This window comes from Phocoena sinus, chromosome 7, assembly GCF_008692025.1.
Source record: "Phocoena sinus isolate mPhoSin1 chromosome 7, mPhoSin1.pri, whole genome shotgun sequence".
NCBI classification, from domain to species: Eukaryota; Metazoa; Chordata; class Mammalia; order Artiodactyla; family Phocoenidae; genus Phocoena; species Phocoena sinus.
In genome coordinates, this window is record NC_045769.1 from 103,896,539 (window position 1) to 103,917,590 (window position 21,052).

Here is a 21,052-nt window from a genome sequence, read left to right on the forward strand (position 1 = left end):
AATCCACAAATGGGCAGAAGACCTAAATAGACATTTCTCCAAAGAAGATATACAGACTGCCGACAAACACATGAAAGAATGCTTAACATCATTAATCATTAGAGAAATGCAAATCAAAACTACAATGAGATATCTTCTCACACCAGTCAGAATGGCCATCATCAAAAAACCTAGAAACAATAAATGCTGGAGAGGGTGTGGAGAAAAGGGAACACTCTTGCACTGCTGGTGGGAATGTAAATTGATACAGCCACTATGGAGAACAGTATGGAGGTTCCTTAAAAAAACTACAAATAGAACTACCATACGACCCAGCAATCCCACTACTGGGCATATACCCTGAGAAAACCATAATTCAAAAATAGTCATGTACCACAATGTTCATTGCAGCTCTATTTACAATAGCCAGGAGATGGAAGCAACCTAAGTGTCCATCATTGGATGAAAGGATAAAGAAGATGTGGCACATATATACAATGGAATATTACTCAGCCATAAAAAGAAACGAAATTGAGTTACTTGTAGTGAGGTGGATGGACCTAGAGTCTGTCATACAGAGTGAAGTAAGTCAGAAAGAGAAAAACAAATACTGTATGCTAACACACATATATGGAATCTAAGAATAAAAAAGGGTCATGAAGAACCTATGGGTAAGACGGGAATAAAGACACAGACCTACTTGAGAATGGACTTGAGGATATGGGGAGGGGGAAGGGTAAGCTGTGACAAAGCAAGAGAGTGGCATGGACACATATACACTACCAAACGTAAAATAGATAGCTAGTGGGAAGCAGCCGCATAGCACAGGGAGATCAGTTCGGTGCTTTGTGACCACCTAGAGGGGTGGGATAGGGAGGGTGGGAGGGAGGGAGACGCAAGAGGGAAGAGATATGGGAACATATGTATATGTATAACTGATTCACTTTGTTATAAAGCAGAAACTAACACACCATTGTAAAGCAATTATACTCCAATAATAAAGATGTTTAAAAAAAAGAAAAAACGATTTTGAGGAGAGCATTGATGAAAGTTTAAAGTGCCTCAAACTCACTGTTCATAGGATTTGGGATTTTGAGGAGGCTGCATCTGACATCATCTATAGTCCTTGGAGATGTAAATATGTTGACTCTTGTTTCTGTGGACTTTCACTAACAGTGGCTTATCATCTCATGTATTTATTGGTTAGGTCCTTGCTGAGCTAGCTCCCAGTGTCCTCTACACTGCTACAGAATCTTTCTAAAACACTTACCTCTTCATGTCATTCCACTGCCTAACTTTCTTCAGTTATTCCCGTTGCCTGTAGGATGATTTCTTGGTGTGGCACACAAAATCTTTCATGATCTGACCCCGGATGATTCATTTAGATTTACTCTCTATCACTTCCACTTGTAGTGTATTCAACAGTAATTGAACCCTAAGTCCAACCAGCTTTCTTATACTTTTGTTCCTTGGCACAAACTGTTCTTTCTGTCTGAAAGCCTTCCCTACCACCTGTCTACCTGGGGAACTCCTCACAATACTTCACAGAGATGCTCTATACCTCCTCTTAAAACATTCCACAATTTACTACACAGATTTCAGCCACTCATCCAAAATCTCATTGAAATTTTAATATCCTTTTATTATAGCAATTAACATAGTATATTGCATTTATGTGTCTGTACATTTATTTCTCCATTAGATTATAAGCAACTTGAGCTCAGGGCTTGGCATAGGTGGTTATTTAGAAAGTGTTTGTTGGGACTTCCCTGGTGGCCCAGTGGGTAAGACTCCGTGCTCCCAGTGCAGGGGGCCCAGGTTTGATCCCTGGTCGGGAAACTAGATCCCACGTGCATGCCGCAACTAAGAGTCCGCATGCTGCAACTAAGACCTGGCACAGCCTAAATTAATTAATAAATATTTTTTAAAAATAGTGTTTGTTGAACAAATGAATGAATGAATGAACGGTGCTTTAACCCCTCAGTCTTTGAGCTCTGGGATTATATTTTTCCAGCTTTATTGAAGTATAATTGACAAAGAAAAATTGTATATATTTTTTTTAAAAAAGAAGAAAGTATATATGTGTATAACTGAGTCACTTTGCTGTACAGCAGAAATTAACACAACATTGTAAATCAACTATACTCCAATAAAAAAAGCCAAAATGTGGCCATTTAACTGGGTCTACTGTGCACTTGGCCTGAACCATGGTGTATGCATCCCGTAAGTGGTGGTGACGGGCGTCTGGAACAAAGACCCTCCCAACCCCAATACTCCTGTGACCCCTCCCTCGGAGGCAGGGACTCAGCTGTCCCGACCGAGGCCCCTCCAAGCCAGACAGCCAGCCTCCACTTGTCTTGGGCGCTACCCTCTGGGCAGGTGCCTTGGCCACCAGGGCCTCCCCTTGATGTTCAGCTGCCCGCATCCACCATCCTCACCCGCTTCAGCTTCTCCCTGCATCCCTGTCTCCTGAAGGCTTCTCCGTGCTCTCTGGGTCCAGCACAGCCCAGCACCCTCAGTGGCCACGCTGTCCCAGGAGCCACCCACTCCCGGGCACGTTCCTGGCATCTCTGATGTAGGAAGGGCCTGAGTTGGAGGACAGAGCCGGAGGACCTGGGCACCTGGGCTCCTTCTCAGCCTGGATGGGCTCCCCAGATGCCAGGGGACCTGGGCATGCTGTTTCCTTTCTGTGGGCCTCAGTTTCCCCCGAAGCAGCAATAGAAGAGTTTATGTAACCAAGGGTGGGATCCAGCTGCTCGCCGTTCAAAAGCCAATAAAGAGGCCAGGCTGGTGGAAAGGAAAGTGTGCTTTATTCTGGATGCTGGCAACTGGGGCGAGGCAGGTGGGTGGACGCCTGTCCAAAGGCCGACTCCCCCCCACACCCTGACAATCAGGGGACAAGAGCTTGGAGGGGGCTACGTGCAGGAACAGCACAGTCGGCTCTGACCGTCACCTTGAAATTGGTCATCGTTGATCTGACCACCATCATCTTGATTGTTTTCAGAATAGCTAGTCTTCAGTTCCAGGGTCGGTTTGTTCCCATTTCTTTGAGGCCAGTTCTTGGAATTGTGGCTGCTTAGGTCATGGCGACAGGCTGGTCATCACGTAGTTAACTTCTTCCACCTGTTGGCGGTTCCAGTATCTATAAGACAGCTCAATGGATATGGCTCAGAATATTATCTACAGCCCTTGAGAAGGAACTAAAGGTCCTTGACTCTGCTTAATGACTAAACGATTATTATTTGGTCTCCTTTGACTCTTTTCCTTTGTTTCTGCATTTCCTCGCTTCTCTGATTAAACTTATTCTTTGGCTAAAGTTTTTCCACAGACAAAAGGTGGGCGGAGGACATGGGAACAAGGACCATAGGGTCCTGCTCTGTTTCATTTAGACAAGCTCAGAGTTGTTCACAGCCTGGCCCTCCGCACCCTGGGCATCCTCAGAGCCCCTCTCATAAATCCGTGCCCTCACCACGTCCCAGTCTGGCCCCTCAGGGCAGAGTCTGGGGTGCACAGACACACGCTGCGGAAGGAAGGTTTCGGGGGGATGGCTTTGAAGACCCCTGGACTGGGCGATGTCGAGGGTTCCCGGCCGCGCTGACCGTCCAGGGCCGGGTGACACGGGTCCGGCTGGCGTTGCTGCAGCCGGGTCACGCGGAAGCAGTGGATACGCCTCCTCTGTCACCTGTGTGCCAGAGATGGTCAGGACCAGCCCAGGAGCCTCAGCCCGCCTCACAGTGGGCCCTGTGTGCCCCCGCCCAGCCCTGCACCCCCAGGCTCAGCCTCTGTTTTGTACACAAACACCCAGGATGGGGGCCTTGGAAACCTGCAGGCTGGTTTTGTCTTTCCAAAAACAATGCCCTTTTTTTCTTAAAGGGACCTTTGCACACTCAGGTTGGGAAGGTAAGTAGAGGCCCTCAGAGAGGGCTGGAGGAGATGGGAGACCACAGCCCTGCATCCCTCCGCTACCTGCACGGACCGGAGGGTCCCCTTGCATCACCCTGTCCAGCAAGGTGCCTGCCTGCCACACAGCACAGCAGGCTCAGAGTGACTGTTGGCTAAGAAAAAAAGAATGAATGAATCTTGACGCAGAGCCCCTAAACATCACCCTACCTTTGATTTTTTTTTTTTTTTTTTTTTTACTTTTTTGAGATTGTGTCTCTATCAGGGCAGAGTCAAGGAGTGATTTAGGGCACAGGCTTGAGCCAAAACACTGGGGTTCAGATTCTCTCTTGGACAAAGTAATGAGCCTCTCCCGCTCCAGTTCTCTCCTTCCTGAAACGGGGCTGTGGATGGCGTCTGAGCAGGGCCGTTGGGAGCGTTGGTGTCTAGACCCTGAACAGAGCCGGGCACAGGGGTGACACCCGATGTGTCAGCAAGTCCTTTCTTCATCGTGGGTTTACTTATTTATTATTAAACACCATGGAGGCAGTGAATGCTGGACTTACAGCTGGTGTGCATTTCTCAGCTGCCCAAGAATGGGGTCTGTGGGGTCGTGCAACTGTGTTCTGCCCACGGTCATATGAGGGGAAGTTGCTGGGGGCTGCTTTCAGGCTGGCCTCTAAAGTCTCTCCTCCCAGCCTGCAGGGTCTCAGCCTGTCCTCTCTCTGGAGTGAAGGGTCAAATGGAGGGCTCTGGGGCCCTAGAAAACAGTGGGACCCCCAGAGGGAGGGAACCTTGGTCCCTGAATGACCACATGGAACACAGCCCAGCAGCCCAGATCAGCCTGGGACACAGAGAAGAAATAAATCTTTATTGTGTTGGCTGAGGTCTAGGGAGTGCTTTATGGTGTCTAGCATTACTCATCTAATACGGCCGTAATGTGAGACTATAGTAATCAATTCTTCTCAGGGCATCGCCAACTTAATCTTTTTTTCTAATAATTGTTATCTTGGTGGGACTGTGTTATATTCTTGGTAGGCTTCTTATCTTTTGGCTGCTTCACAGACAGTTGAGTTGGTCTACCACCCATTCTTCTCTTAAGTTGCTAACAACCTAAAAATAAATGGCACCCAAAGCACTAAGTAGAACACGTGGTTCCATCCACCCCTTTACGTGGCCCAAGGGCAGAGTTGGGACATGGCTGAGATGGGGACCATGGGTGTGAAGAGTTGAGAGGTACCCGGAGAAAACTCTAATTTGAAAGGATACATGCGCCCCTATGTTCATAGGAGCACTAATCACAATAGCCAAGACATGGAAGCAACCTCAATGTCCATGGACAGAGGGGTGGATAAAGAAGATGTGGTACATATATACAGTGGAATACTACTCAGCCATTAAAAAGAATTATTTCATGCCATCTGCAGCAACATGGATGGACCTAGAGATGATCACACTAAGTGAAGTAAGTCAGAAAGAGAAAGACAAATACCATATGATATTACTTATATGTGGAATCTAAAAAGTGATACCAATAAACTCATATACAAAATAGAAATAGATTCACAGACACAGAAAACAAACTTACGGTTACCAAAGGGGAAACGGGGAGAGGGATAAGTTGGGAGTTTGGGATTAGCAGATACACACTACTATATATAAAACAGATAACCAACAAGGACTTACTGTACAGCACAGGGAACTATACTCAAGATCCTGTAATAAACCAGAAGGGAAAAGAATCTGAAAAAGAGTATATATGTATAACTGAAAAGAGTATATATGTATAACTGAAAAACTGAATTTTTGCTGTACAGCAAAAATTAACACAACATTGTAAATCAACTATACTTTAACTTCAAAAAAGAAAAAGAATTGGGAGGAAGGGCATCCCACAACCTACCTAGACGTCCTGGATCCTCCCTCCTGGCTCAGAGCAACACCTCAAACAGCAGGTGCTTCCTCCCTACCTCTGGCTCCATCACCCCCTCCCCAGAGCCACCTGGCACAGCCCTGGAGTCCCTGGCAGTCCCTGGAGCCAACAGATGCAGGTCAGAAGCCTAGCTCTGCTCTGGACCAGCTGTGTGTCCTTGAGTAGACGACCCAGCCTCTCTGAGCCTCAGCCTCCTTGTGGGCAAGACGGAGACGTTAACACCCACCTCAAAAGGTGTGGTGAGCACTGAGCGAGCTCACAAAATGTCAGGGAGGGAAAATCTCTCCCTCTACCCTCTGATGATGTTCAGTGATTGGGGGCCAGAGAATTAAATGAACAGAAGGCAGATTACCAAGAGAAAAGACAGAACTTTAACCTCTTGTGTACACAGCAGTTCACAGAAAAATGTGACTCGAGGAGACAGATAGAATTTGGGACTTTTATACCATCTTCGTAGGGGAAGGGGTGGGGGAGAAGGGCACTAAGGGGAAAACAAGTCATTTGCTTTCCAGAATGACAAGTGGGCCCTTAGGAGAACAGAGGGAGGGATGATCATTTTGTGACAATGTTTGTTAGGTGATGTCTTATCCAAGTGAAGACGTCTTGACTTTTTCTCTCTGGTGATAGGAGTCAATCTTCCCTGGTTATAAAACCCCCGGGGAAGGGATCTGGCAGCTGAATTCTTTCAGAAAGCTCTGCTTTTAGGCAGATAAGGAGAGTTTTTAAGAAAAAAAAAAAAAAAAAAAACGCTCCCTGGTGGTATACTCTGGCTCATTCAAAAGTCTGTAAGACCCTCAGCCCATGGTGGGTACCTGACTCAGGGCTCTTTCCACGCCAACCCACCCAGTGTTCCTTTGCCCCGTGCTTGGTCCTTTTCCCAACTCCCTACTCTCCCATCCAAAGTGTCCCGTTCCCCATTCCCTACTACCATAGCCCCATTCCCTGTGCTGTGAGTGCATACACTCACGTGAAGTCCTGCCAAGGCACGCCAGCTGGTCCCCTGCCCCGTCCAGGCACTCGTTCCCTGGGGCCTCCAGCTCCCACTCTTTCACTCGCCCACCACCATATTGCTCTCATTTAGTCATTCAACAAACGTTCCCGGAGAGGCTTCTCCCTGCCAGTCCCTGGGCTGGACCCCAGAGTGGCAGTGATCAGGCAGACCACCCTCTGTCCTCTAGGCGCTCTTCCCAGTGAGGGAGGCATTCAGACACACGGACAGTTCAGCCTATGCCCAGGAGCCCACGGGAGCTCAGAGGAAGAGTGGGACTGGCAAGCTCAGTATCTTGCTGGTACCAGGAGATCTGGGTCCACAGAGGGATGGGAAGGAGGGAGGGAGGGAAGGAGGGAGGAAGGATGTCCCTCCATCCACCTTTCTCCCCTCTGGACGTGTTCGGGGTCCAGCCCCTCCCCCCTCCCCCCACCCCCGTTCCATGTCAGCCTCTCAGATGATCAGATATTCCAATAGCCACTCCTGCCCGAAAAACTCTCTCCAGATAACCCCTTTCCCTTGTAATTGAGTTTAAATATTGATCCGCCCAATCAAGGCAGGTTAATATGCAACCCAGCTGAGCTCCCAGCCGCCAAGCTCCCTTCCCCAGAGAGCCCTGGGCAGCCATGGGGCATGGTCTTCTCTGGAAAGCGTGTTCTTCTGGGGGCTTGGGCTGGGGGCTGTCCAGGCCTGGCTCTGCCCCTGAGGGGCTGGTTCCCCGTGACGGAGCCAAGAACCCTCTCCAAGCTAAGCCTTGGTGCCTCTGCCTACAGCACAGAAACCCCAGCATCTGCCCTTCCCAGCTCACGGACCAGGTGAGGGCAGAACACATGAACGGTTTGGGCCCTGTCCACTGCTCTGGCCAGGGCAGGATGCAGAGGGAGAGGCACTTCTGCTGGTTCCTACGCTCAGCTGGGAGAACAGCTCTCCTTTAGGGGCTCTGCTTTGCTGGCGTGGAGCGGATTCTCTCAGGCTCCTGGGGGTTTGGTCCCTGTGAGTCAGCCCGTGAGGGCCCATCCTCTCCGACACCCTCCTGGTGGACTCTCCAGCCCACAGGGCAGAGGCCCAGTGAGTGTGTCCCCATCCCCAACTGGTGACTTTCTCTGGTCTTCCATGGGGACAACCACAGTCAGTGACGTGGGAGCTGCTGCAGCCCAGGACTCGAGAAGGGCTCAGTGTGGCTGCCACGCCTGGTCCAGAGTAAACAGGGGAGTGGAGAGCCAGCAGCCTCCACACCTGCAGCCAGGAGGCCTCCTGCCTCCCCGGGGGTGGGGGGTTGGGGGCAGAAACCGGTTTCACAACCCAAATCAGCTTCCCCCAGACTGAGGATGGATGATCCCAGAGCTGTGACTGCACTCCTCAGGTTCTGGTGACCTTTGTGTCCGCTGACCTAACATTCTCCAGTCACGCCCACCCCTCCGCCACCACCCCCCTCTTAGCTCCCACCCAGGTCCAGGTCTGCATCCTGGGTGACTTGGATGCTTCAAGAGGGCGCAGTCCTCCAGGGCAGTGGTTTTCAAAGGGTGGTCCCCCACCAGCAAACAGCACCCACTGGGAACCAGGGAGAAATGCAAATCCTCAGACGTCCTCCGCCACCTCTGCCTCGCTGAATGGGAGACAGCGAGTGGGACCCAGCCCTGTGCCTTACGAGCCCTCCCCCTTCCCAGGGAATCTCAAGCTTAGGACACTGGTTCTAACAAAGTTACCACTCCTGTCAGGGCCATTCCAAACTCTTTACATAACTTAAACCCATTTAATCCCTAGAACAATCCTAGGAAACAGGCATCATTAGTCCCCTTTTATGGATGAGGAAAGCAAGGCACAGAAAAGTTGTCACATTGCCCAGGTGACAAGGCTAAAAGCTGACTTGGAACCAAGGCAGTTACCCACTGCTTCAGGGGTTCTCAAAGTGTGGTCCCCCGGACCAGCAGCGTTGCCTGGGAACTTTCTATTTATTGATTGATTTATTGGCCTCACTGTGCGGCATGCGGGATCTTAGTTCCCTGACCAGGGATCGAACCCACGCTTCCTGCAGTGGAAGCACAGAGTCTTAACCACTGGACGGCCAGGGAAGTTCCACCTGGGAAATTTTTAGAAATACAAAATCTTAGGCTCTAGCTCAGACCTACAGAGTCAGGAACCCTGGGCGTGAGCAGTCCGTTGAACAAGATCTCCAGGTGACTCTGATACAATTTGAGGACCATAGTACCCTATCCAATTTGAGGATCACGGCACCCCACCCTGCTGCCTGAAAATGGGGCATCACATGCAAGTCATCCCCAAAGCCTCATGCCCACATCGTGGCTAAGGGAACGTTTGCTGGAAATGGAGCACCTTGCGGTGTGGCCCTGCTCCTGCCCAGCTGGGACGTGCCTGGTGGGGCTCGCCTGCCTGGGCCTCGCTGGCTCTCTTGCAGATCGATGGGCAGGGGCAGCTACCGCTGAGCCCGGGCGGCTCTAGGTTCCAGCCGCTGGAGTGCCTGCCCAGGGTAAGCCAAGAGCACTGCTGGGGACACACCACCGTGCTTGTTGCGCCCTGCTGCTCATGTCTGGGTTCCCTGCTGGGGCAGAGGCCACACAGTCATCTGGACAGCCAGCAGCCAAAGCCAGAAAGAAAGATAGGGTGATGCGGGGTAACCCCCGGGCTCCAGCCTCTAACGGCTCTGAGGCCTTGACGAGCTCCCGAGCTCTTCGTGGCGGTGCGCGGGCTTCTCATTGTGGTGGCTTCTCTTGTTGCGGAGCATGGGCTCTAGGCGCGCGGGCTTCGGTAGTTGTGGCTCACGGGCTCCAGAGCGCAGGCTCAGTAGTTGTGGCACACTGGCTTAGCTGCTCCACGGCATGTGGGATCTTCCCAGACCAGGGAACCCGTGTCCCCTGCATTGGCAGGCAGACTCCTAACCATTGCGCCAACAGGAAAGTCCCCAACTCTGAGTTTTTGAGCCCAATCCCATCCATCCCTTCTTAGTCTAAGGACCTCCATGGTTATGTCCCACTGTGCTTAGAAAACAAACCAGAACTCCCCTCCCCGCCCACTGAGACCCTGTGTGAGCCTTGTCAAAATGCAAGGCACAGCCCACCCATGGGCTGGGAAGTCAACTTGGCAGGTCAGGACCCGCATTTCTAAAGAAAAGGTGAAATGCAATCGTTCGAGTACTGTTTTGTGAGACTCTTTTTTTTTTTTTTTTTTTTTTTTTTTTTGCGGCACGCGGGCCTCTCACTGTTGTGACCTCTCCCGTTGCGGAGCACAGGATCCGGACGCGCAGGCTCAGCGGCCATGGCTCACGGGCCCAGCCGCTCCGCGGCATGTGGGATCTTCCCGGACCGGGGCACGAGCCCGCGTCCCCTGCATCGGCAGGCGGACTCTCAACCACTGCGCCACCAGGGAAGCCCCCTGTGAGACTCTTGTTCATAGGTAGGTGAGCATGTACTGGGTAAGATCGTAAGCCCAGAGAAGCACAGCTTTATCTGACCTGATCCCCGATCTCCATCTGTTTACCCCAAGCCCCCCATGGCATCACTTTCCTTTGGATCTTGGAAAACATCAAGCTGTCCCCCACCCCGGGACCCTCACCCCAGCTGCTCCCTCCTGTCCCTGGGAGCCTGGTCCTGCCAGGCCTTGTGCTAGGCTGTGCAAGGTCACATGTTGGCCTTGGGCTAGGCGGTGACAAGGGTCTAGGGTGGTGGCCACCGCAGATGTGCCCCCAGCAGGGCTCAAAACAGCCCACCCACTGATCAAGCTTCAAAGACCCCAGGCCTCCTATGAGGATGGTACTATCCAAAAAAGAAAAGAAAAAGAGAGAGAGAAAGTGAGTGTTGGTAAGGATGCAGAGAAATTCGAGCCCTTGTGCACCACCGGTGGGAATGGACCATAAGATCCAGCAACTCCACCTCCGGGTGGGTGTGTATCCAGAAGCTGGGGGGAGGGGGAGGGGGCGGGGCTGCTGTTTAATGGGACAGGGTTTCAGTTGGGGAAGACAGAAAGTTTCCGGAGATGGACGGTAGTGACGGTTGCACGAAACAGTGTGAATGTACTTGTCGCTGGATCCTACCCTTGAAAATGTTGAAGATGGTAAATTTCCTGTTATGTGCATTTTATCAATACAAATGAAAAAAAAAATTAAAAGGCCAGAGGCCCGAGTCACAGAGGTTTCTTACAAATGAGTTTTATTTGCTTTCTGACCCAAGCACAGAACCCCAAACAGATCTCTCGTCTGCAGAATGGTACAGGAACAAGTGCAAAATATGCTTTATTTCGGGTACAAAACGTGGCAGTGTGACAACTTCTGCTTCAATGCCCACTCCCCCCACCCACGCCATGACCCCATCCCGCTGCCGTCACACCCACCTGACCCATCCCAGGGCCACACCACCCCAATCAGGACACCCGCCACCTTTAGAGAAGAGTCACCCAAGAAAGGTGAGGAAGTGGCATTTTAAGAAAGAAATCACTTTCAATACAGGAACATTGGCGAACACAGTAAGCAAGATTTTGCCCAGCAAGGGGAGGGCTGGTGGGAGGCACACAAAACAATGCCCTTCTCTGCTGTCCCCAACCAGGGCGTGGAGCCCAGGGATGATGTCGGCACAAAAGTGAGTGTTAAGGACAAAAGGGCTCCCTCCACCTGCGTGTCTGGGGCGAGAGCGTGCATGTCTGGATGTGGAATCCAGACCCCGGCTCAGCCCACCAGTAGTCGTAGGACCCTGGGCCCCTGTCTGATTTCTCAGTCTTGATTTCCTCACCTGGAAACCAGGCTTCGGGGGCCTCGGAGCCGTGGGGAGGCTCAAATGAGACAACGGCAAAGCACAGAGCACAATGTGTGACCCAGGCGAAGCCAGCCAGCATCAACGGCTGGTATTAACAGAGGACCGGCCGCAGGCTCCGGCCATCTGCACAGGGAGCGAAGGAGCCGGGGGGCCCAGAAAGGATGGCCAAGCCACAGGGAGGTGGCCCCATCCCGGCTGGACCTCAGCATGAGGGATTCACCACGTGAGGCTGCCTGGGGGCTGGCTTCTCCGGGGCCAGAGCTGGGAATCGGGCCCAGGGAGCACCGGCCACCTGAGGCTGCCACAAGTGGGGCCCTCATCAGAGGAAGAGCAGCAGACACGTGCGGAGGAATTTGTGGGACCCCAAGGAGCTGCGAGGTCCTCAAGGCACCACGGAGGTGAAGGTCAGGCTGCACCTCCCAGGACAGGAAAGTCCCAGTGACGGAAGTCAGCAGGCCGCCACCCACCGTGGCTCGGGGCCAGTAGAGGTCCCTCCCCGCACCTGGCCCTCGGGACACCAACCCCCAGCACCCTGCCCTGGGGATCCAAGGGTCCAGCAGGTCTCCAGGAACTGGACAGCAGGAGGGAAGGGGTAAGAGCAAAGGGCTCTGGTTCCTGAGTGGCTGGGGCAGAGCCGGCGGGGGGGGGGGGGGGGGAAGGGGGCCGCATGCCCAACAGGCAGCAGGGGTTCAAAGACTGCTCAGCTAAATGACTCTCCTGCTTCAAAGCTCCGAACAAAATCCTTTTTTTTTTTTTATTATTTTTAAAAGTCCTTATTTTCTAGGATTTTCTTCAACATAATCCAGGGGGAAGAGTAACAGAGGTCTAACTCAGCAGTGGGCAGTTTTTCTGCAAAGGGCTGGATGGGACCTATTTTGGGCTTTAAAGGCTAAGAGGAGGTAAATCGATATTATGTCAGTATAAGAGAAAACAAGTTTCCGTAACGTTTTTGATGATGAAATTCAAAATATAACCTTTGAGTACATTTTTTGGTAATACAGGTATACTAATGGGAATGGAACAGGGGAGGGGTACAGGATGCCTTCCACTTCATTGGGTTCAGTGTTCACTGTCATCAAAGAGACCACGAAACCCAGCAGGGAGCTGCATTCAGCTCCTGACAAGTGGGTGTAGGGTGACCACTGCAGAGGCTGGGTGACGGGTACCAGGGTTAACTACATTCTTCTGCCTTTGAGAAAGGATTGTGAACCTTCCATGATAAAAGGCTTCCCTGGTCCCTGCTAGCTCCCTGGAGACCACCCTCAGGGCTCCCCAGGATGAAGGGCACAGGACAGGCTGACACACTCCCTCTTCGGAGGGGGCTGGTTTGGCGGCCGGGAGGGCAGGGCGGCTCAGCCGCAGATTTAAGCAGTGCCCGCCGTTCCCCACCTCACCCTACCAGCTGCCCTGCATAGAACAGCAAAGCCACCTCTCAGAGCTATTTCTTGGGGACACTGCCGCTAGAAGGGCCCCTACATGACAAGCGGGGGCGCCCCTCAGAACTTAGCCGTTCCCCAAGGGAGCAGAAGGACAGAGAAAGCCCAGGAGAAGCCTTTGCAGGGAGCTCTGGAGAGCTGGGCGGAGGCTGCAAGCGGCTCTCAGGATGCCGCTGGGAAGGAGGCCGGGGGACGGGGTGGGGCGTGGCTGCCCAGCACCTCACTGCCCTGTCCCCACAGGACAGAGGGGAGAGGGCTGGGAGGTGACCAGACGGAGTGTACAAACATTTCCTATTGGCCAGCCTGACTGATGATGTCACACACAGGATACACAGCCCTAGGGGACAGAGGGCACCTGAGGCAGCTTCAAGGAAGACCAACTCCACGGACTCCTTTGGGGTCCTGGTCAGATGACAGCTGCCAGCACTGCTCCCCTCCCCAGATGAGCGGGACTTAGGGTGGGCATTTCCCCTCGATTAGGGCAACTGTGCCCTAAGCATCTTCGTCAACGGAGTCTAAACCAGGAGGATCCCATAAGATCTAAAGAGAGCAGCTGTAATCACCGCATCTAGGTAAGCTGAGGATGCTCAGGGCTGTGCTCACGGCAGATACAGGGGTAGGGAAAGGGGTCCACGCGCATCCATAAACACACACGTGCACGCATGCCTGCACGCACGCACGCACGCACACATGCATCTATAACGTAGACACATAGCCAGCCGATGGAATCCAGCCTCAGGCTGCAGGGAACAGCTGGCGGCCACTCTGAAGAGCGCTGATGGAGTCAAGTCAACCCGGTTGTAAGCTAGGCTGGATTCTTAAAGACACAGCTAAGATGCCATGCCTCACGCTGAAACGTGTGCAAACCTTGCGGTGCATGCACCAGCCCAAGCGGGAGCATCTGAGGTGCCAAGTACCACGAGGAAATACACACACGCACGCCACCTACCCACAGTAAGACTCTGATGGTGGGAAAGACGGAAAGCCTTGCTGCCCCTCAGACTCACAGAGGACTGAGTCAGCCACGACCCCAGAGGCCTCCCAGAGAGGAGGCAAGACCAGAGAGGCAGAAGCCAAGTGAGGGTCTGGGGACCCAGGACCCCTGGCTCTTGGTCACCTGCTTTTCCATCTTCTCTGAGAGCCTGGGGGCTGCCTTCTTTTGCCCCGTGACAGCAGCAAAAGAGGCTTTTCCATTCTCCTCGTCAACTCGTTAATGATTTTCAGACCTTAACTTACTCAGCCCACCCCTGACGCCACTCTGGACTTGGAAACTGGTGACACACTGTTCAGGCAGCTCCACTGTGCTCCCAGGAAAGGTCCCTCTAGGCTCACAGCTCTTCCCAAGAGGCCCTCGGGCAGAAGGTCACCAGGGCAACATCTGACCTTCGCTTAGGACCCCAAACCAAGATTTCGACCTCCCTCCCCCATCCTGCTCTTTCCAAAGGCCCATCGGCCCTTCCCCCATTCAAAAGCCCGTGTCTTTATTATAAAGGTGCAACTTGGTAACCAGGAGAAGGTTCATCACAGACTTGCAAACAGACACCTGCCCAGCAAAGAAATGTGATGGCCTGAGAATAAAGCACTCAGCTTCAGGCAACCCGAGACAGTGGCCCAAGCGCACAGTTTATCTTTTGTCCCTCTGCGGATCCCTTTTAAAATGTTGCTGCCGAGAAGCCACAGCCTAGAATACGTGGGGGCAGAGGGGACAGTTCTGGGAGGGGCTGCCTGTCCAGCAGGCCCAGACTCTGGACTCAGAGCTCACAAGAAAGACAGTGGACAGGGGTGGGGAGCGCTACAGCTTTTCTGTACTTTAATAAAATGAACAAAACAGAAACAAAACCCAAAATCCTACAGCTAGCTCAGCTGATCCCTGTGGAAGGGACGAGCTGCTGATTTGGGCGGCAAAAACATTTTGGTACCAAATGACTATGTGTATTCTTTTTTTGTATTTATTATTTTCTACTTCTCTGTAAGTGCATTCCAGAGAACGGAAGACTCTACCTACAGCAAACTTAAGGTACCAGATCTTGATTAGACCCTCATCTGGAATGAAGAAATAAAAATAGTAGCCTACCACATTTTTAGAATTAAGATTTCAGCCTGCCATCACTTGGGTCTGGGTAGTGGCATCTCTTGGGTCTAGTGAATGGCAGACACCTTGAAAGGCCAGCAGGCACAAGATCAACAGTCTAGTCCTGGATCTGGGGGACCCTGAGCAAGTTATTCCACTTCTGTGCGACTCTGTCTCCTCAAAAAAGGAAATGACTGGTCTTGATGCCCTACAACTGACGTGTGGAACTACACACCCAGAAAGGTTGCAGAACATCAGAGAGTGACGTGACCCAGTACTGTTGAGACAGGGAAAGGGGGGAGACAGCAAGAATAGAAAGCCAGGTGTAAAAATGGGGGAGCCAAACATGGGCTGAGTTTAAAAAAAAAAAAGGTGAGCTTCCTAATGACAGCCCCATGTCGCAGAAAAAAAGATCCAGTAAGAATCAGGGGCCGTTAGCAACAGTATGAAGGCAATTCTATGGGGATTCCAATAGTCTTCTGAACAACTGGTGCTGGGACAGCTGGATATCTACATGCAAAAGAATGAAGTTGGACCCCTACCTCACACCATATATAAAAATTAACTCAAAATTAATCAAAGACTATTGGAGAGCTAAAACTATCAAAATTCTTAGAAGAAAACATAAGCATAAATCTTCTTGACCCTGGGTTAGGTGAGAGTTTCTTATATAGGACACTGAAAGTATAAGCAACAAGAGAAAAAATAGGTGTCTTAGACATCATCAAAATTAAAAACGTTTGCCCTTCAGAGGTAAAAGTTAAGAAAGTTCACTTTCTTATAATGAAAGTGAAGGCAACCCACAGAAGTGGAGAACATGTTGACACCTCATATATCTGATAAAGGACCTGCATCTAGAATATACAAAGAACTCACACAGCTCAATAATAAAAAGACAAATAAGCCAACTGAAAATAGACAAAGGAGGTGAATAGACAGTTCTCCAAAGAAGATGTATGAATGGCCAGTAAGCACATGAAACGCTCAACATCACTAGCCATCAGGGAAATGCAAATCGAAACCACGATGAGACACCACGTCACACCCACTGGGATGCTATAATCAAAATGACAGAGAGAGAGTAGCAAGTGTTGATCAGTATGTAGAGAAACTGGAAGCCTCATACACTGCTGATGGGAATGTAAAATGACGCAGCTGCTTTGGAAAACAGTCTGGCAGTTCCTCAAAAAGTTATTAAACACAGACTTACTATACGACCCAGCAATTCTACTCATATGTATATTCCTAAAAGAAAACATAGGTGTACACCAAACCGTGTACAAATATGTTCATAGCAGCATTATTCATAATAGCTCCAAGGTAGAAACAACTCAAATATCCATCAAATGATGGATGGATACACAAATGTGGTATAGCCATAGAATGAAATATTATTAAGCTATAAAAAGGACGGCAGTACTGATATATGTTCAATATGGATGACCCTAGAAAACACTATGTGAAGTGAAAAAACAGCTAGTCACAAAAGACCACATATTGTATGATTCCACATACGTGAAATGTCCAGAATAGGTCAACCCATATAGAAAGAAGATTTGTGGTTGCCTAGGAGTAGAGGAATTGTAAGGAAAATAGGAGAGTACTTGCCAAGGGTACAGGGTTTCTTTTAGGGATGATGAAAATGTTCTAAAATTGATGTGGTGGTTCTGTGAATTGACTAAAAAAATCATAGAATTGTATACTATAAACGGGTAAATTGTACAGTATGTGAATCATATCTCAGTAAAGCTGTTATGTGCTCCTCTCCCCCACCCCCCAAAAAGGAGAGGGAACCAGAAGCTTGTCCTTACACCGTAGGACACCACACCCGTTGTCCCAAAGCAGTTACTGCTAGAGCCCCTTTCACTCTCAGAAGTGTCCTGGTTTAGATGACAAATTTATGTCATTACCCTATCACTATGTGATATCAGGCAGGTGGCTTCGCCCCTCTGGGCTTTGGTTTCTCCATCTGTAAAGCAAGGTCTACCCGTTCGGATCATCTCTACATTCCCCCAAAGCTCCACTTTAAAAGCTGTCAAGTCCTACTCGGTTGGTCACAGCGCTCACCACGCTTTGTAAGTTGAATTTACATGAGCAAAGAGTTGAAGCCTGGGGCCAGTACAGATCAGTGGGTCCCAGGAAACAGAGATAAAGACTACTTGCTGAGTCTACTGGTTACTGATATTCAAATTTCCCCAAAGTTAGGCCACTAAGAAAGGTGATCCAACCATTCCAGTGCAGGTGAAGTGCCCCAAACACACCCTCTACAAATGAAAAAAAGAGAAACATTTAAAGGGGACCCCTCCCAGAGGATACAATGTCTCTAAGAAGCTCGGCAAGTTTGGAGGTCTTCTCTAAATGGGATTTGCTGAGTCCATTCAAGAGGGCCTGGTGTCGGGATAGTCAAGGTCATGTGATCCTACAATGGAATGTTCATTTCCTAGTCCTCCTTTACCCATGATTGCTTAGGAAATAAAATTATACCGAAGGAGCTCAAGAGGAATCATTTGGTTCTCTTCCCTTTTATATTCATGAGAATTTGGCCTAAAATTAGTCTTTCTAGCCTCCCCCTGTCCCTCCCAAGGGCCTTAGAACTAGGTCTGTGTGGCCCCGTGGCGTGTCTAGCCCGGCAGTGAAGAGATGCGAGCCCACCTCTGGGCTCTGAGCAGCAGCAGACCCTTAGAATCAAGGTAAACGTGAAAGAAGCAGGAGGCGCAGAATAAACCCAACTCCCATCGATCCACCCAGCAACGGGAAAGACGGATGCTCACCAGGGTCACGGAGACAGGAAACCGACACGAAGACAGGAGAACAGTCGCAAACCCCCATTTCGTCAGCAGCCCCATCACTGAGCCAGTTACCAGAGAAGAGGGTGAAGGCAGGGACCAGTACAGGCGGCACCCAGGTACCCGGTGAGCTAGCCTCCAACTAGGGGAGCGTCAGAGGAGATGCCCCACCGTCGGCCTCTTCAGAATGGCAGGGCTGGGAAGAAAAACAGGGAACCGCTCCCAAGCTGGGGCTAGGGGGAGGGGGAGGCGGAGGCTTTCTGCCCGCCAGAGACATGGCCTCCGAGGGTCTCGGCTAGGGGTTGGTCTGTGGCTTTCACGGGCTGGGCCAGGCCCCTCCTCGCCGCAGCTTCCCAGGGTGCGATTTCTACATCCAAGGGGGGTCCGTGGGGCTGAGGGTAGGAGGTGGCTGCCTGCTCGTCTCTGTTCAGAGGCCACATTTCAGGATCACGTGGTAGCCGTCATTGCTCTCGGCTGCAAGAGACAAACATGGCGTTTTACAGGAAGAAAGGCAGGGCGCTGTGGCATCTGGGGGCCATGGGATTAGGGTACCAGCAGACACCCTGCCGTGGACACTGGCAGAGGCTACCCAAATGAGACTGTGCAGAAAAAAGCAAGCTGACAAAAGCAGAGATCTCAACGTACACCTTCACGGCTGCCTTGTTGAGTTTCTTTTTGACAGCGGGCTTTTCCACCACAGCCTGAGGCCCAAGGACTGAAGGGCCTATGTCCGAGGAGGCTTCGGGCGTGGTGGCCCCCAGGCCTCTGAAGGCAGTCGGTGGCTAGATGCAGAGAACAGGGGGGAGGGTCCAGGGCCACGGTCCAGGGTCTATGGCCCGGTCAGGGGGCTTTCATTCCCACCTAACCCCCACACTCACCTGCCCCAGCCCTACAGGGGGTCACAGCTGGTCTCCCACTTTTCCTGGCATGTGAGTTCCTTCTCAGACCCCTTCCTCAGGTGGGTCCTCCGTGTCCCCCTGGTCCCACCCAGCCCCGGGTCCCCGATCCGCACGGCCTGCAGACTCAGCTGCTGTATTCCATGCCCACTCCTCCCAGAGACCCACACTTTAGAAACATGCAAACGCGTCTTACTGTAAGTCCCCTACACACGAACGAGTTCCATTCTGAGAGCACGTTCGTAAGTCCAATTTGTTCGTACGTCCAACAAAGTAAGCCTAGGTGCCCAACTAACACAATCAGCTATATAGTACTGTTTCTACACCTGCTTCCGGACATCCTGGGCTCGAAATAAAGATACTGTACTCTATACGGTCCTGTACATTAAGCACACAAAAGCACAACCACTTGTAGAGGATGCACGCACGTGACAGTGTACGCCAGACACGTGAACTAACTTACGTGACTGGACACGTGAACACACGCTCGCATCTTTGAAAGTTTGCAACTTGAAGGTTCGTGTGTAGAGGACTTACAGTACTTCTCGTTGGCACGGGGTTCGTGAAGCACATATTGTCTGGCCAGGATTCCCCTTTCAAAGTGACCTTGGCGCCAGCCGCACCACCTCTCACGTTTCCGAGGCTAGGCTTCCCGGGAAGTGTGTGTTTCTTTTTCCCAGAGGATGGTCCCAGGTAACACTCTCTCGAGGGCCCACCCCATGCAGGCCCCACTCACCAGCCTGCCCTCCCCGATACTCCGTTAACCCGGGGGGAGTGCAGCCAACATCCTTTAATTAAACAAGAAAAGGCGGGGAGGCAGGGGCTTTACCTTTTAAGGTACTGAGGATGAAACAGGATTCATCTTGGAAATTCTGCACCATCTGAAAGGCGAAAGAGAGACTATGTCCCTTCAACAACGAGTTCAGAGACTGAAAAGCCTCACTGACACGGAGTCCAGCCGCTCGCAGCATCAGAAATGACAGGCGCCGCGTTTACGCAAGTGCAGGAAGACGCTTACGCTTAGCTCTCACGGAGAGAACGTGATACAGAGTAGATGGACAAAGCAATTACAGTTTCGAGTAACAAAAACTGAATGTAAAGGATGGAAAGAAGCCTGGAAGAGAATGAAGATGTAAACGTTTAATAAAAGACTAAATTGTTCCTGACTCGCTTTCGTTTTGCTTTTTTCCTAGTGACTGGGTTTTCCAATCCCTATAAGGACACGTTACAGGAGCGGGTGTGTATAAAACAGCACCAGATAGAAAAACTAAAAAAACTAAAGTGCTTTACACGGGGAAATATATTCAACATCTTGTAACAACCTATGAGGGAAACGAATCTAAGAAAAGAACACATATATGTATATACACATATACTGAATCACTTTGCTGTACACCTGAAACTAACACGACATTGTAAATAAACCATCTTTCAATTAAGAAAAAAATGCTTTAAGGAAACCCTCGTAGGCTCTGCATATCAGAGTCCTTTGAGGACCAACTATAAACAGCAGTCCACTCCCTGCGTCTACAAATGCGGGGCAGGAAGCTTATGATTACTCACCAGCCCCCTCTCTGGAGCTCTCGTTTTGATTAACAGCCCGGTGACCTTAGATAAGGCAACTTCCTGTCTCCAGGCGCTGTCTGTAAAATGAGGCTGTTTCGATGATAAAAATATATGTATAACCAGGATGCAGAGCAATGGGAACGGGCATCCTCTTCTGGGGGGCGGGGGGGGGGTCGTTCATCCAAATGACTGCTTTCTACAACTGTTCACGGGACGCAGCACAGACGACCACACACATCTCTCCTGCAGGCAGGTGCCCCAGGTAAGCTCCTGCATGTACACACGCAAAACACACCTAAGGATGCTAGAAACAGCCCTCACGTCGCCCAGCAGTAGAAGCAGCGGGAACAAACTAGGACCTGATCACACCCGGCTGCTCGACAGGGCCGGTGACCTCCAGTGCCCCTCAACATGCATGAATCACAAACCGTAAGTCCCTGAAGAAGGCACTCCTATCCCCCTTCTATGAAGTTTAAAAATAGGTGAAATTAAAGAATGTATTGAAGAAGAACCAGGGAATGATCAGTATAAAATTCAAACCAGCACTGGAGGGGAACACGAAATTAGCCCACAGAGGGGTTCTAACAAACACCGCACTAACCTGAGTGCAGGCATCGAGTACTTTAGTTACTCTTTAAACTCTACAAATGACCTCCCTCTATTCTAAATATGTATGCTGCATTTCACAGTACACCTTTAAACAATATGAAAAATGTACACATCCACCTAAACATACCCACAACACACATACTAGC

The 21,052-nt window shown here is 50.8% G+C and overlaps 1 protein-coding gene across 2 annotated transcripts in view; it reads right to left on the reverse strand.

The window, feature by feature from the left end:
• Positions 1-17,859: 17,859 nt before the first annotated feature.
• TFCP2L1 (transcription factor CP2 like 1) overlaps positions 17,860-21,052 on the reverse strand; it is a 58,911-nt gene continuing 55,718 nt past the window's right edge. For both annotated transcript variants that reach the window (XM_032638681.1, XM_032638680.1), the window contains 2 exons: positions 19,561-19,612; positions 17,860-18,309 (listed from right to left, as the gene is read on the reverse strand). In XM_032638681.1, the coding sequence (XP_032494572.1) occupies positions 18,263-18,309; positions 19,561-19,612 (99 nt within the window). In that variant the 3' untranslated portion in view covers positions 17,860-18,262. The remainder of the gene's footprint in view (positions 18,310-19,560; positions 19,613-21,052) is intronic.